General features: G+C 38.2%; 1 protein-coding gene across 1 annotated transcript in view; it reads right to left on the bottom strand.

Annotated features, from left to right (window-relative positions):
- Positions 1 to 258: 258 nt before the first annotated feature.
- The window catches only part of LOC125447665 (uncharacterized), a 35,214-nt gene continuing 20,004 nt past the window's right edge, over positions 259 to 15,468 (bottom strand). Inside the window, exons 5-8 of the mRNA XM_059640893.1 lie at positions 7,243 to 7,587; positions 6,590 to 6,610; positions 4,975 to 5,081; positions 259 to 995 (exon numbers count right to left, since the gene is read on the bottom strand). Coding sequence (XP_059496876.1) covers positions 969 to 995; positions 4,975 to 5,081; positions 6,590 to 6,610; positions 7,243 to 7,587 — 500 coding nt within the window. The 3' untranslated portion in view covers positions 259 to 968. The remainder of the gene's footprint in view (positions 996 to 4,974; positions 5,082 to 6,589; positions 6,611 to 7,242; positions 7,588 to 15,468) is intronic.

Here is a 15,468-nt window from a genome sequence, read left to right as displayed (position 1 = left end):
CACAGCAACAGGAGGATTACATACACCTGTTCTGGTATTCAGTTAGATCATGGCAGTTCTGTACCTCAGATACATGTACACCTCATTGATCAGTATCCCTTGATAGTGTTACCCAACAAACACCTCGCAAAAGTTCAACTACACACTTTGAACATGCTCAGAAAGGCCAGGCATGGTGTAGAAGAAAGAACTGAAATAATAACAAAAAGCAATAGCTTTCATCGTATAAACTTTCTATTTATTTCTTAAGCATCGAACAAACATAGAAATGAGTAAAGGACAAAATCATGAGAAAACTGTCAATAACTGATTTACTGAGAAACTAATGAAAAATAATGGACAATGTGGATCTCAGTTTCAGCAACTGATAAGATGAAATCTAAAGAAAGCAATAACAGTTTGTACTTTAAGAGATAAGAGTTGCTTTAAACAAGATTTGAGTTACAATCTGCCATTTTGCTTAACAATATACATAGTTTAATAGACTGACACAGGAGGTGTGTGATGTAGTTTCACACAAAAAATGGGAAAGCTGAAATTAATTGTAAAAAATGGTCTTGTAATAAAAATTTCAAGGATATCTGTATTTTCATGTTTGGCCGATTGGTTTTCCATTTTGATTTAAGAGTTCTATGATTCTCTATGAAGTTTTAAAGATAATGGATAATGGATAAGTAAACACAAAAAACTGGAAAAATTTTATGTATTCTTCAAAAGTTAACCTATTCAGACCCAAGAAAGCAAAGACATATCAAGACCCTGAAAAGATTTATTTCAGCAGAAAATGATAAGCTGATGTATAAATGTCCTTCATTCATCTTCCACAGTGTTATTGTGCTTATTTTTACAGTGGTGAGGTGGATCAAATTCACCCCATAGATAAACACAATATTCATTTTTCTTGCTTCTCCCTCTCGTCCATATGTTCTGCTATTCATCTGTTCATTGTCTTCATTGCTTTGTGATAATCAGTCAAATCTTTTGCTGTAAGATGTCTAATGATAAAAAAAGATTGCTGATATTATTGTCATAGAATCATGAATATGCAGCCGAGCGGTAGACTAGTCTGATAATCTGTCTTTAATATGATATGAATAGCTGATGTAATTCAGGGGAGGAAATTTGCCGTCCTTGCCCATATGTGACTGTAGATCCATAGAAATGCAGTTGACTCTAAACCACCCTCTGAAATGGATGGCAAGTCACTCAGTTGAAGGGCAGTTTGGGATGAACAACAGGAATAAAAGTAGCACCAGTTCTTTGCAGTTTCCCCAGAGCCTTTGTCTCACTTTAGAACATAGAACATAGAACAATACAACGCAGAACAGGCCCTTCAGCCCTCGATGTGGCGCCGACCTGTGAACTAATCTAACCGCCTCCCCCTACACTATCCTGTCATCATCCATATGCTTATCCAACGACTATTTAAATGCCCCTAATGTGGCTGAGTTAACTGCATTGGCAGGCAGGGCATTCCACACCCTTGCCACTCTCTGAGTAAAGAACCTGCCTCTGACATCTGTCTTAAATATATCACCCCTCAATTTGCAGCTATGCCCCCTTGTACAATCTGAAGTCATCATCCTTGGAAAAAGACTCTCACTGTCCACTCTATCTAATCCTGTGATGATCTTGTATGTCTCTATTAAATCCCCTCTTAGCCTCCTTCTCTCCAATGAGAAAAGACCCAAGTCCCTCAGCCTTTCCTCATAGGGCCTGCGTTCCAGACCAGGTAACATCCTGGAAAATCTCCTCTGCACCTTTTCCAATGCTGCCACATCCTTCCTGTAATGGGGCAACCAGAACTGCATGCAATACTCCAAATGAGGCCGCACTAGCGTTTTGTACAGTTGCAGCATGATATCACGGCTCCAGAACTCAATCCCTCTATCAATAAAACCTAACACACCATAAGCCTTCTTAACAGCACTATCAAGCTGGGTGGCAACTTTCAGGGATCTATGTACACGGACACCAAGATCCCTCTGCACATCCACATTACCAGGAATCTTACCATTGACCTGGTATTCTGCCTTCCTATTATTCCTCCCAAAGTGAATCACCTCACATTTATCTGCATTGAACTCCATTTGCCACCTTTCAGCCCAATTCCGCAGTTTATCCAAGTCTCCCTGCAACCTGCAACATTCTTCCACACTGTCCACCACTCCACTGACTTTAGTGTCACCTGCAAACTTACTAACCCATCCACCTGTGCCTGCGTCCAAGTCTTTTATAAAAATAACAAACAGCAGCAGTTCCAAAACAGATCCTTGAGGCACACCACTAGTAATCTGACTCCAGGCTGAATATTTTCTATCAACCACCACTTGTTGCCTTCTTACAGGAAGCCAGTTTCTAATCCAAACTGCTAAATCTCCCTCAGTCCCGTGCCTCTGTATTTTCTCCAATAGCCTACCATGTGGAACCTTATCAAAGGCTTTACTGAAGTCCATGTACACCACGTCAACTGCCCTTCCCTCAGTGACATGCTTGGTCACCTCAAAAAACTCAATGAGGTTTGTGAGACATGAACTGCCCTTGACGAATCCATGCTAACCTTCTCCAATCAAATTGTTGCTTGCGAGATGGTTATAAATCCTATCTCTTATAATCCTTTCCAAAACCTTTCCTACAACAGACATAAGGCTCACAGGTCTATAATTACCTGGGTGATCCCTACTGCCTTTCTTGAACAAGGGCACAACATTTGCAATCCTCCAGTCCTCTGATACTAAACCTGTCGACAGTGAGGACTCAAAGATCAAGGCCCAGGTCTCCGCCATCTCCTCCCTAGCTTCCCAGACAAACCTCGGAAAAATCCCATCTGGCCCAGGGGATTTATCTAATTTCACACCTTCTAGAATTGATAACACCTCCTCCTTACTAACCTTAATCCTTTCAATTCTAGTAGCCCGTAACTCAGTCATCTCCTCTGCAATATTCTCCTGTTCCTCAGTGAAAACAGATGAGAAATAATCATTTTGCACCTCTCCGATCTCCACAGGGTCCACACACAACTTCCAACTTCTGCCTTTGACTGGCCCTATTCCTACCCTAGTCATCCTCGTATTCCTCACATACCTATAGAAAGCTTTAGGGTTCTCCTTTATTCTACCTGCTAATGTCTGCTCATGTCCCGTCCTTGCTCTTCTTAACTCTCTCTTTAAATCCTTCCTAGCTAATCTGTAACTCTCCATCGCCTCATCCGAACCATCTCGTCTCATTGTCACATAAGCCTCCCTTTTCTGATTAACAAGGGATATAATTTCTTTCGTAAACCATGGTTCCCTTACCTTATTGCTTCCTCCCTGCCTGACAGGGACATACCTATCAAGGAGACGCAATATCTGTTCCTTCAACCAGCTCCACATTTCGATTGTCCCCGTCCCCTGCATTTTGCTAACCCATTCTCTGCATTATAATTGCCCTTCCCCCATCTATAACTCTTGCCCTTTGGCATGTTCCTATCCCTTTCCATCGCTAAAGTAAACATAACCGAATTATGGTCACTCTCTCCAAAGTGCTCACCTACCACTAAATCAAACACTTGGCCTGGCTCATTACCAAGTACCAGATCCAGTGTGGCCTCCCCTCTTGTTGGCTCTTCAACATACTGAGTCAGGAAACCCTCCTGCACACATTGGACAAAAACTGATCCATCCGATGTACCAGAGTTTTAGCATTTCCAGTCAATGTTAGGGAAGTTAAAGTTTCCCATAATGACAACCTTGTTCCTTTCACTCCTGCCCAGAATAGTTTTGCCAATCCTCTCCTCCACATCCCTGGAACTTTGCAGAGGCCTATAAAAAACTCCCAGCAGTGTGACCTCTCCTCTCCTGTTTCTGACCTCAGCCCACACCACCTCAGTAGACGAGTCCTCATCAAAAGTTCTTTCAGCCACCGTTATACTGTCCTTGACTAACAATGCCACACCTCCCCCTCTTTTACCACCTTCCCTGACCTTAATGAAAGATCTAAACCCTGGAACTTACAACATCCATTCCTGACCCTGCTGCATCCATGTCTCCAAAATGGCCACAACATCGAAGCCCCAGGTACCTATTCATCCTGCAAGCTCACCTACCTTATTCCGGATACTCCTGGTGTTAAAGTAGACACACTTCAATCCAGCTTGCTATCTGCCAGCACAGTCCTGTGACAGTGAGGTCCTGTCTATGTCCTCCCTACGCTCATCCTCCTATGTACTAGAACTACACCTCAGTTTCCCATCCCCCTTCTGAGGTAGTTTAAATCCACCCGAATGGCACTAGCAAATTTCGCACCCAGGATATTAGTACCCCTCTGGTTCAAGTGGAGACCGTCCTGTTTGTAGAGGTCCCACCTTCCCCAGAATGAGCCCCAATTGTCCATGTACCTGAAGCCCTCCCTCCTGCACCATCCCTGCAGCCACGTGTTCAGCTGAAATCTCTCCCTGTTCTTTGCCTCGCTATCACATGGCAACGGTAACAAACCAGAGATAACCACTCTGTTCCAGCTCTCAGCTTCCACCCTACCTCCCTGAAATCCTGTCTGACATCCGTATCCCTCTTTCTACATATGTTGTTGGTGCCTATGTGGACCACGACTTGGGACTGGTTACCCTCTCCCTTCAGGACCCCAAAGACACGATTTGAGACATCACAGACCCTGGCACCTGGGAGGCAACACACCAACCGCGAGTCTCTTTTGTTTCTGGCAAATCTTCTATCAGTCCCTCTTTCCACCATAAATCATATGGATGCTGTTATGGTGCAGGCTAGATAAACAAATCCATGTGCATAGTAACAGAGCATCATGTTGCACAGGTTGGATGAAGCGGACAAGGTTCGTATGGTGCACGAACAGTAGAAGGCACTGTGCAGACAGAATGGACTGTTCTAAAACATAATTTCTAAGTAATTATATGAGTGAACTACAAATAACCGAGCCTTAGAATGCATACTTTAAAACATTTACTGAGTTTATTTTTACCTTAGTTTTCCAAGCAATTATTGAGATGAATATTCCATAAAAGACACTTTTGCAAGTCAATATCAGGTACGTCAATTTTCCTGCATCCATGCTGTGGATTTTGTCTTCTGTGAAGATATTTGTAATAAACATTGTTAAAATACCTGTTTTCATAAAATAAGATGTTTCTTTTAGCAAGTGAATCGTATTTTTATTTCAGACTCCCAATGTAAAGTTAATCTGTAAAATAGAATACATTCTCCTTTGATGCAAGACGTTACCCTACATCTCTGTATCAATTATTCTCCAATGATGTATAATAGTACATTCTGAATATTTTTATTCACTATAGGAATCACACTAACGTTTACATCTAAATGTGAGAAAATATTTGAATTTGGAACTCAGAAATGTATGAATTAAGAGCTTGTGTCAACCATGATAACTTTTTTCAATGTAAAGCATTTTCCCCTTAGGGTCACTTAAGGCCTACTCTCAGTGTCAGCAGAGAGAGAAAACTGCACTTTTGTGCAAAAGCATTGACTCATTGACCTACTTTCCTTTGGAGCAAATGTCAAGCATCCAGTAGCATGATTACATTCTGCAAAGGGTCCTGGAACAACATACACCTCTCAACCAGATTCACCAAAAACAAATTATCTGGTCATTACTGTTTTTGGGAGTTTGCTGGGTGAAAATTTGTTATTATACTCCCTATATTGCTGCAGTGGCTGCATTTCAAATTTACTTCTCTTGCAATAAAGTATATTGGGATGTAAAATGGTCCTGGAAGGCACAATGGATTTTTTTCCTCTTGATAGAGCAGTTCACCTATTATTCCTATGAAAAATTTAAACTAATCTCACAGTTAGAAGACTAATGTAATTCCATTCAACTCACTCAATCCACCCTGAAGCGTTTTTTCTCCCTTATAGGTTCCAATGAGTTAGTTAAGAAGGATATTGATGGGCCAAACTTATCTTGAAAGCCTAATCATATTTCCCTCATGATAGGGTATTCTATTAACTTGGTGTCAATTTTTTTTAATGGGAAACAGCAGTTGCCAATGTTGAAAAAACTATTTGCATGAAAAATCTGTTACAATAGCACATTTATAAATGCCATTTATGCACTGCGACTATTTAAAGTCGTAGATGTTATGGACAAAAAATGCCATTTGGCACATTGAACTGTAGAAGAAATCAAGCTTTCTGATTTCCTCACTTTATTGCTCCAAGTGCTCATCCAATTTCCTTTGGAAATAATTGATTGTCTTGGCTTTCACCACCCACATTGGCAAGGAGTTCAAGTTTGTCATCATTCCTACATAAAAATATTACGTCTCACATTCTCCCTGCATTTCTCATTAAAAATCCTAAAATCATGTTCCTTGAACCATGCATCGTCAGTTAAAAGAGCAGATTTTCTTTGTTCAAATTATCAAAATCTTTGTAGTCTTTCATACACCTTAATCAAATATTGCTTCAATCACCTTCATTACAAAGAGAACAACTCTAGATTCTCCAGACTAACTTTGTAACTAACAGTTCTATTCCTGGATCCAATCCCTCATGAATGCTTATATTCTTCATAAAGCATAATGTCCAGAAGCATTTAGAAGGATATAGTTACTTACCTTTACTTGTACCGCAGATTTCTGAAAGAGATTTTAAGAAAAAGCACCTGAGTACTTGCTGGAATTATTGTGTAGATACAGATTATCATAATCATATTATGTTATCATATTGCGGCGTGGTGGAACATTTGCTAGCACTGCTGTCTCACAATGCCAATGACCTGGGTTCAATTTTAGCCTTGGATAACTTTGCAGAGTTTGCATATTCTCCCTGTGTCTGATTTGGTTTCCTCCCATAGTCTGAAAGTTGCAGGTTAGGTAAATTAGCCATGCTAAGTTTCCCTGTAGTTTGCAGGCTAACTGAATTAGCCATGGCAAATGTGGGGTCTGGGTCTGAGTGAGATATTCTTCAGAGAGTTAATTGGGCCAAATGGCTTCTTTCCAATCTGTGGGGATTCCATTAGTTGTACATGAGTCTGCAGTCTGTTGCAATGTGACCGCTGTTGTTTCAAGATTTTAGAACACTGTTTCCCATTACCTTTATATTAATCCACATATATATTTTTTGAATTATTTAACCAGATTTTATTTAAATCTACAGATTTGACTGATTGCTCACTTCTTCATAAGAGAATAGGCACTATACAAATCAACATTCCTGCTTGCTTTGAAACTAAAATTAAAATTTATATGAGGGACAATCAAGCACCTACCAGCTTTGATGGGTAAAGCTGCTGTTTTTGTTTTCTTTTCTGTTCCTTGTTGATAGTGATCCACTTTGCACTCAAAATTTTCGTACCGGACCCAATCTTTAACCGACAATCTGATCCGACTGCTGATGCTGTAAGATTTGTTTCCATCTTCTAACATGGAATTGTGGTCAGTCTGAACACGCACATCAGTGGGCAATAATTCAGCGTTATCAAGAAACCAGAGGATTTTGATATTGTCAGGATAGAAGGCAGTTACTAGGCATACGATAGTTGCCTTCTTTTTGACTTTAAGCTCTTCTGGAGAGGGTCCATAGATAGTGATGACAGGATCCTTAACATCATATTCTGTGTGGAATTTAGACAATGACAATTGAAAAGAACATGGATGAAAATAAAATCATCTGCAAATTTTAAATAGTGCATAATTCTTAGATAGCACAAATAGCTTAATGTAAAATACAAAATAGTGCTGTCTGTTTTCTTGTCAACAAGTTACCTATTAGCAATAAACCACTGAATCTCTTTGCACAGTATGTGTTCTTTGTACCTTTCAATCAAAGCAGTAAGAATTGAAATCAGATCCTTTGTTTGGCAATGCAATTCTGTCCCAAACTCAAAATATTTTCCATCAATTTGAAATTGTTTTTGAATGTTTGTCAGACCTATTATTAATTTACCAAATCATCATTTGCTCTGTAGATAACATTTCCAATTCTGTTCATAGCTATTCTCTACATCTTGTGATCAGCAATGTAACCATAAACTGTTACAGTAAATGAAAATGTTATTTGGTCAGTCATGTGATAGCAAGTACAGATAACGGATTAATCCTGCCAACCCCGACTCCTTAACTCACAGGACGGCAAAATTCCCCAAATTCAAGTAATTTGCCATTTATAAAATATATTTATTGTAAAATACTATTAGATTTGTTTCCATCACCAAGTCAGCCAATACATGTCAAATCAAATACACTCTTTAAAAAGATGTTATGGTCTGTAATCCACTGATATTTGGAAAGGAAAGACTTTTAAGGAAATTTAAGGAAAACTATAGCACTGCATTAATCGGAGCATTAATTATCTGAATGTAGATGAGGATGGTTCTAGTGTAAAGGGCAGAGATGGTTAAGAGTTCCTATAGTGTGTCAAGAGAATTTCCTACGTTAAAATGTTTTCAGTAAAACTAGAAAGAAACAGACTGCCAGATTTGATTATTGAGAATGAGGTGGGCAAGAAAATCAAGTGTTAGCGGGAGAACATTTAAGAGATTGTGATCATTATATCATAAGGTTTAACGTTACAATGAAAATGACAATTTGGAGTAATAATTAATTTGTGAAAGCCAATTTTAATGACATTTAATAATGAATGTATTTGTAAGGCATAAATTAGAACCAAAGGTTGACAGGGAAGCCTGGCAGCCAAACAATGGGCTATTTTCATAGGAAAGCTAAGTTAGGCACCGTTAATGTATTGAAAGGAATAGGCAAAGCAAAAAAAGCCAGGCTTCACTAGATGATAAAAGAAATGCAAGTTATTATGAAGAACTCATAATGTGTTCTTACAACTGTTGTGAAACAGAATATACAATTGAGAATTATATTATATTCATGGAATCATGTGAAAACAGGCCATTTGGCCAACAGGTCCACACCACCCCTCTGAAGAGCATCCCACCCAGACACATTCCCCTATCACTGCTTTTCCCATGTCTAACCCACTTAACCTGAACATTCTGGACACAATGGGCAATATAGCATAGCCAATCCACCAATCCTGCACATCTTTGGACTATGGGAAGAAACCGGAGCACCCAGAGGAAGCCCACATAGACATGGGAAGAATGTGCAAACTCCACACAGACAGTCGCCTGAGGTTAGAATAAAACCCAGGTCTCTGGTGCAGTGAAACAGTGATGTTAGACACCCGGCTTTTAAGTTTCCCAGGCACCGAGGGCAGATGATGTGCATTGGAACATATTATGTGAAGAGAGAGTGCAAATTCAGGAGACCCTGGTCTCCTTTCTATTGTTCTTTGATGTAGGGTGGTGATGGAAGATTGGAGAATTCAACAAAAATTACAAAATAAGATCTGCCTGACTTGGTGATGGAGATAAATCCAAGAGCATATTTTTGAAAAGACAAATTATTTTTTATAAAAAGTGCATTAGGAAAAGCCAAACAACTACAAGCCAGCTAGCTTATCTTCTGTGTTGGGGAAAAATGCAAAAACAAGAAATTGGAACAAATTACAGGTTACATTTATAAAATGTAATTGCTTAGGAAGAGTTAACATGAATTTCTTTAGGGAAAATTATTTTTAATTAATGTGTTGGAGGCTTTTGAAGAGGTAACAAAAATGCTGGTTGAGGACCAGATTCCAGGCTTGGGCAAATGTCTGGAGTTTTTACGTTTTCCTGCCAGCTGCTCTGTTTTACTCCAATAGTCCAAAAGATGTGGTGGTTGGGTGGATTGACCACATTTAATTGCCCTGTAGTGTTTGAGAATCTGCAGGTTGGGTGGATTAGCCATGATATACGTAATCATGGGATAGAGTGGAGGGCTGGATCTGGGTGGGATGCTCTTTGGAGGTCAGTATAGACTTGATGGGCCAAATGGCCTCTTTCTGTGCTGCAAGGCTTCTATAATTCCAATGTTTTCTGGCCATTCATCACAGTCCTCTTCTTTTCACTGATGTATATATAAATGATTGAGACACAGGAGGAAACTTCAACAATTGCAGATCATGTGAACTGTGAGGAAGGATACAGACAAATTGGTGTAGTGGCTGAATAGTTGTTAGATGAAGTTTGAGGTGATACTTTTCAGTTGGGAGAACTTGGAGGTATAGTATTATATAAAGAATATCTTAGCAATTTTTTTAGGAACCAATAATATATTTAGATTTCCTAGCCACAATTGTCAATTTAATGCCTTCACCGCAATATAATAGACTGTTGTTGCTGTAGTACCACATTAAACACTCATCTCTGAAAAAAATCTATTAATTCACAGGTTGTTGAGCTGGAATGCCTTTCAGTTCCTAGAGCCAGAACACAATTTGCAACATCCCTTGATACCTACATGCTATCAATCTCAATCTTAAAAGTTCAAAGTACTTTTTGTATTCACTGACCTTTTATAGAGAAGGCATTCAGATTCGATTGTGATTTCTGTGAAACAATGCTTTTGGATTTCACTCCTAGCTGCTATAATTCTATGTTAAAATATTCTCCTCTCAGCCCTGATGTCTCTGCTAAAGCCTAAATCATGTGCAGTCAGCATTCCTATTATAAATTCCTAACTTCGATTTTCTGGTGCGTTTTTGTTTGTTTAGCTAAGAATAGTACTATACATCTATATTTTTAAGAACTGCATTGAGATTTATAATTTTCTCATTTGTGATTTGACTGCTGGAGAGTAACTGGCCATTACAATACAAAACATTACAAAATACTACAATTTTACAATTCACAATATCACAAAACTTTACAATACACTATCATATTGATTAAACCAGCACTGAAATCAATATTTTTAAAGTGATATTTCTTAAGGCAATCCTAGCCTATGTCTCTAGGCCATAAATGTATCCATTGCTTGTTGTTGTATCTCATTACTAATGATGGTAAATTGCTTTTGGAAATTTTAATTAAATGAATTCTAAACGGTTTACATTTTTCATTATTTTTCGATTTTTTTGCCCTTTTGCTTTCAATTTACCATTTCTTAACCTTTCATTGTGCTTTTTTATGTAGCTAATTTAATTACAATTCACTCTGCCTACTCAGTCATCACAATGCTTATTTGCATTCAAGGGACTGCAGTTGATCGATTAGAAATACAGCACATAGAACAGGACAGCACAGGAACCGGTCCTCTGGCGCACCATATCTGTGCTGGCCATGATACTAGTCTAAACTAACTCCATCTGCCTGTACATGGTTTGTATCCCTCCATTCCCTGCCTGTTCATATGTCTGTGTAAATGCCTTTTAAACTTTGCTCATGCATCTGCTTCTGTCACTTTCCTTGGTGGCCTTTTCCAGGCACTTGCGTCCCAGTGTTAAAATAAAAACTTCCTTTGCTTATCTTCTTTAAATTATATCTGTACTTCAAATGTTACCTTACAAAGAAGGATTTTTCTAAGTAGCATTTTGATAACTAGACTTTATAAAACTAAAGAGCTCATAATTAACTGACTGACATACTTGATAGAGATGAAGTAGTTCTGCAGATTGGGCACTTTCGCACTCATGGATTATAATCTAGTCTTTGGGGTTCAGAGCTCTCAGGCGTGAATTTGGGAAACATTTCTATAGGCAAAGGATGATGCAAGGATAAAATTCAAATGTTCAAATATCTTTTGAAAGGTTTAATTCTCAGGCTAATTGTTATCGTCAAAAAATATTATTCAGGTATTGGGGCAAGTATATTTGAACTTAGGGTACAAATTGGCTATGATATTATTGAATGGTAAAACAGATTGAATGAGTTAATGTCCTGCTATACATCATATGTTCCTATGATTCAGTTTTAGACAAATCCCATTCAAGCCTATTCATAGTGAATTTTCACTTCCTCTTCAGTCAGTTCTGAATGTATTCAATATTAGTTTATAAATAACCTCCTAAATGCTGCTGCGAATATTTCTTTAATGTTTGTGAATATATAACCATTAATTGGTGGCTTTCTTGCTTGCTAGAAGCAATCTTTTTCATTCAATTTTTCTTTTGAATATTGCAATTCAATTTGCTTCCATGTCCCTTTTATGTAAAAGTTTCCAGATCACAACAATGTGCTGTCGGAAAACCATGCTTTACAATTTCACTAAATTACCTTAAACTACAGATACCTTTACTGATGGAAACTGTCTCCCGTTATTTTATGCACCAAAGTCTACATTATTTTTGAAACTTTAATCTAAACTTCATCTAAACACTAAGAATAACATTCCCAATTTCTCTGGTATGGACACTGAAATATATTTGCTCATCCTTGGAAGCATTTAAATGAATCTTCTATGCAACCTTCTGACATCTTTCTACGTGATATCTGCAACTAGATACATTATTTCAGCAGGGGTCTATCCAGTGATTTATGAAAGTTAGGTCTAACTTCCTTTCATAACTTTGTAAACCCTTCACCATTTTGTGTGCTTTTAACCTTCAGCAATGTTTCAGTCTAAACCTCCAGACATTTTTGTGATCTAGTTGTCTTTCTGCCTCACAACTAGCATCACATTAAATTATTGTAGGAACATTTAGAACAAAGGTATCACAATCAGCTTCTAACATTCAGGGCAGTTAGTTCATGTCAGTTAAAATGCTGAAAATTGAATTTGGTTCAGCAAATTTTGATTTTAGTATTTGGAAGCATACAATGTTGGAATCTGAGCATGAATATATGGCTTTGATTATGTTCACATATTATGCACTTGGCCGTGCATTTAGCCTTCAACGTTCTTTGGATTTTAATAAGACAATATTCTCTTATGCTACTTCGCTGTGAAGAGCCAACTTGACTCTATATCACTTACCTCACACCACAAGTTTTGAACCAACACCAAATGTATAGTCATAAATTCCTGACACAGCATTACATGTTTGTATGAAAACTCTTGACTCTGTTGTTTTTACAGGTTAGTTCATGAACTTATTTAGTAATTATATATTGTGTTATTCTAACGTATAACTCTTTATCCTCTGGTGCTGTAGAGTTAGCCTGGGCTTTGAGTCTTTCCTACTGCTTTATGTCTCTAATTTATCATCCTCATGCAGCTTTATTTAAATAAAACCTGAAATTATAAGCTAGTCTAATGATAAATATGCAACCATTGCTTAGTTTTGTCAGTAGCCGCTTGAGCCACTAGTATCCTTCATGGAAAGAAATCTCTCATCCTTATCTGGTCTGGCATAGATATGTATACAGATCAACAGAAATTTGCTCGACAATAACCTTCCTCTGAAATGGCCAGAAGATGCTACTCAGTTCAAGGTCACTTCAGGATGGTCAACACAGGATGGTCCAGTCAGTGGCATACATAGTCGCTGAAAAGAAATTGTACTATAGCTGGAATTTGAGAATATGGGAAGGGATTTTATTAAGATCTATGAAATTTTAAATGGGACTTGACAGGACGATGCTGATGATGTTTCTCCATATGGGTAATCTAGAACCCTTGAGGCATAATTCCGAATTAGTGGCTACCCATTTTAAACGGAGATGAAGATTGATTCCTTCTCTCGTAGGTTGGCATATCTTTGGACTTCTCTTCCTAGAGAGCTCTGGAGGTTAAATCATTATATTCAATGTTGTTCAGACGGATTTTTGAACTATGAAGTTGTAAGGAATATGGCGTAGAATATATTTCAATCAACGACATGTTAATTTTAATGATGAGCTGTGGGAGAAACTGGAGGAACCACTGCTTAATTCATTCTTATGCATTCTGTGAACATGTCTTAAATGTGAAATGCCTGCTTATGTCTTATTCGTTTTCCTTCAATATCCATACAAATTCTCCCTTATGTTAAATTAGTTGGCGTATTTGCTATTTAAAGAAAATGTAAAGCCTTCTAAATTTCATTGTTTCTGCCCTATCTTTAAATTGATTAGAATGAATAAGTCGAGAGTTTCAATACTTATCTAAAAGATTAAAGCGGTAGTCACCATATCCTGCTCCCTGATTAGAGCGAAACGACAGGCAATGTTTTAACAGGAGCCTCCACGGCTGCGATCAGGGGTTAGGTTGAGAAGAAACAGTTTGGAAAGGGCTGTTTTAGCACAGTGGTAATGCGCCCACCTCTGAGCTAGGTGATCCGGTTCAAATCCCATTTGCTCCGGAGGTATACAATGACATTTAATTCAGGGTGATTAGAAATGTTCTTTTTAAGAGAGAGTTCTTTTTGGCAACCTCACCCGAAGCAGGAATTGAACTCGCATTTATCGCTTTTCTAACTAGCTGTCCTGCCGATTGAGCAAACCGATTGATGCGCATTTGATATGGGATGCTGTTGACCAATAACTTACCGAGAACGATCAACTTCGTGCCAAGTCCAAAATGCAAGGGTTGACTGTTACTTGCTCCCACGCCAACATATCACACCACAAAAACAGTTCACAACAGTCTCTGGGCAAAATTTCACCACATCCCAAATCTTTGGTAAAGGGTTGTAGATAACAAAAGGTAACAGCAGGTTTGATCTAAGCTCATTAATTTACCAGGAAGTTTCCAAGTATCTTTCTTAATAGACCTGTCCCCCGACCTATGGATCTGCATGTCTCTTGTCTAAGATTACAGTCCTGACAGTATTGAAAAATTTTCCCTTATTTACTCGTAAATAGTCGTTCAATTCTGTTTAAAACACACCACTCTAACTTTGATGCAAAAATAGAAGTCGAACTCACCCAAAACAGTTAAAATCGTCCCGTCCCCAAAATGCAGAGGGTTGTTAGAATCACTTTGATAAACTATAGTACAAGAAATCCGTGGTCTCTAAACAGAGGTACTAAAACGTGTATTCTGATAGATAGATAACGATACTTACGCAAACAGGCAGAGTGTCTGAATTATAGAAAGACAGACAGGTAGATACATATAAAGGTAGATCCACAGATATTTTAATTTAGCCTACTGTTTTTTAGGAATATACTTATAAATATGAACTTACCTAAAACAGTCACTTTAGTTCCAGCTCCGAAATAGTACTTGTCAGCAGCACAGGGGTTAATGCCTATTTAAAAACATCTCAGGTGCCTACGATTAGTTTTCCTGGGGAACTTGCATGTGAACCAGTAAGGGGAGAGGAACACGCCACCAAAGGAGAATGGGATCATGAGGACGAAGGCATTATAGGAAGAGGGAGCGGGTACATTCAGTCAATCGACTTTGCTCCAACATGTAATTCGGCTTATCTCAAATCTGATGTAATTTATCCATTTTGGACAAAGTTCCATAACTTTAATGCCAATATATTCAATCTGTTACAGATTCGGCTAGTTCACTCACAACAGCCTTATCACTAAATCCCTCCTGTTTTAACAATTTTCTCGGGATTACACATCTAGAATTTCAGCAGACTCCGCGTTAATCAGAAAAGCATGATATCATTCTTGAAAGATTCCATACCAATTTTAAAGTTTAACGCATCATTCAGTATTCGCCAAAGCAAAGAAAATAGCTTATTGTTATACATGTAATCTAATCCTACAGAATTTTAAAGA

This window comes from Stegostoma tigrinum, chromosome 39 (assembly GCF_030684315.1).
Source record: "Stegostoma tigrinum isolate sSteTig4 chromosome 39, sSteTig4.hap1, whole genome shotgun sequence".
Lineage (NCBI taxonomy): Eukaryota > Metazoa > Chordata > Chondrichthyes > Orectolobiformes > Stegostomatidae > Stegostoma > Stegostoma tigrinum.
This window is presented reverse-complemented; position numbering and strand designations above follow the sequence as displayed.